The sequence below is a fragment of the Procambarus clarkii genome, chromosome 41 (genome assembly GCF_040958095.1).
Source record: "Procambarus clarkii isolate CNS0578487 chromosome 41, FALCON_Pclarkii_2.0, whole genome shotgun sequence".
In the NCBI taxonomy this organism is placed as follows: Eukaryota; Metazoa; Arthropoda; class Malacostraca; order Decapoda; family Cambaridae; genus Procambarus; species Procambarus clarkii.
The window spans coordinates 27,148,597-27,149,862 of record NC_091190.1 but is presented as its reverse complement, the minus strand read 5'-3'; the positions used below and the strand labels follow the sequence as shown (position 1 = coordinate 27,149,862).

The following is a 1,266-nucleotide window of genomic DNA, read 5'->3' as shown; positions in this document are numbered from 1 at the left end:
TGCTTGCGGGGGTTGGGCTCTGGCTCTTTGGGCCCGCCTCTCAACTGTCAATCAACATATTTTTTTATATTTCTTTTCTCTCCACACACACACACACACACACACACACACATGGGCTGTTTGTTGGTTGACGGTTGAGAGGCGGGACCAAAGAGCCAGAGCTCAACCCCCGCAAGCACAACTAGGTGAGTACACACTGAACTAGAAAAAGGTTCAGAAGTTTGGAACAAGACTCGTCCCAGCGTTACAAGAGATGTGGTATGAAGAGCGCCTGAAGGAACTGAGTCTTATGACACTAGAGAAAAGAAGGGAGAGGGGGGATATGATAGCAACGTATAAAATACTCAGAGGGATTGACAGAGTGGACATAGACGAAATGTTCACACGGAATAGTAACAGAACGATCCCTACTCCTCCAAAATGTCACTCCAAAACATTCTATGACGTATTCATGCCCCGGCCAGGTCTTGTATGGCTCAATCCTCATCAATCAGTCAATCAGATCAAGGACCAGTTCCCTAACAATCCTCTGGACCGGTGGTTCTATTGTCTTGTGTTCAGGTGAGGATTCCTTGCTTAGGCGGACTGTGTGATGATGGGCGGACTGGGCGATGATGGGCGGACTGTGAGATGATGGGCGGACTGTGTGATGATGGGCGGACTGTGTGATGATGGGCGGACTGTGTGATGATGGGCGGACTGTGAGATGATGGGCGGACTGTGTGATGATGGGCGGACTGTGTGATGATGGGCGGACTGTGTGATGATGGGCGGACTGTGTGATGATGGGCGGACTGTGTGATGATGGGCGGACTGTGTGATGATGGGCGGACTGTGTGATGATGGGCGGACTGTGAGATGATGGGCGGACTGTGTGATGATGGGCGGACTGTGAGATGATGGGCGGACTGTGTGATGATGGGCGGACTGTGTGATGATGGGCGGACTGTGTGATGATGGGCGGACTGTGTGATGATGGGCGGACTGTGAGATGATGGGCGGACTGTGAGATGATGGGCGGACTGTGTGATGATGGGCGGACTGTGTGATGATGGGCGGACTGTGTGATGATGGGCGGACTGTGAGATGATGGGCGGACTGTGTGATGATGGGCGGACTGTGATGATGATGGGCGGACTGTGTGATGATGGGCGGACTGTGAGATGATGGGCGGACTGTGTGATGATGGGCGGACTGTGTGATGATGGGCGGACTGTGTGATGATGGGCGGACTGTGTGATGATGGGCGGACTGTGTGATGATGGG

General features: G+C 53.0%; 1 protein-coding gene across 1 annotated transcript in view; it reads right to left on the bottom strand.

Moving 5' to 3' along the window:
• Positions 1 to 490: 490 nt before the first annotated feature.
• Positions 491 to 1,266, bottom strand: part of LOC138373215 (uncharacterized) — a 3,669-nt gene continuing 2,893 nt past the window's right edge. Inside the window, exon 2 of the mRNA XM_069339251.1 lies at positions 491 to 1,251. Within this exon, the coding sequence (XP_069195352.1) occupies positions 491 to 1,251 (761 nt within the window). The remainder of the gene's footprint in view (positions 1,252 to 1,266) is intronic.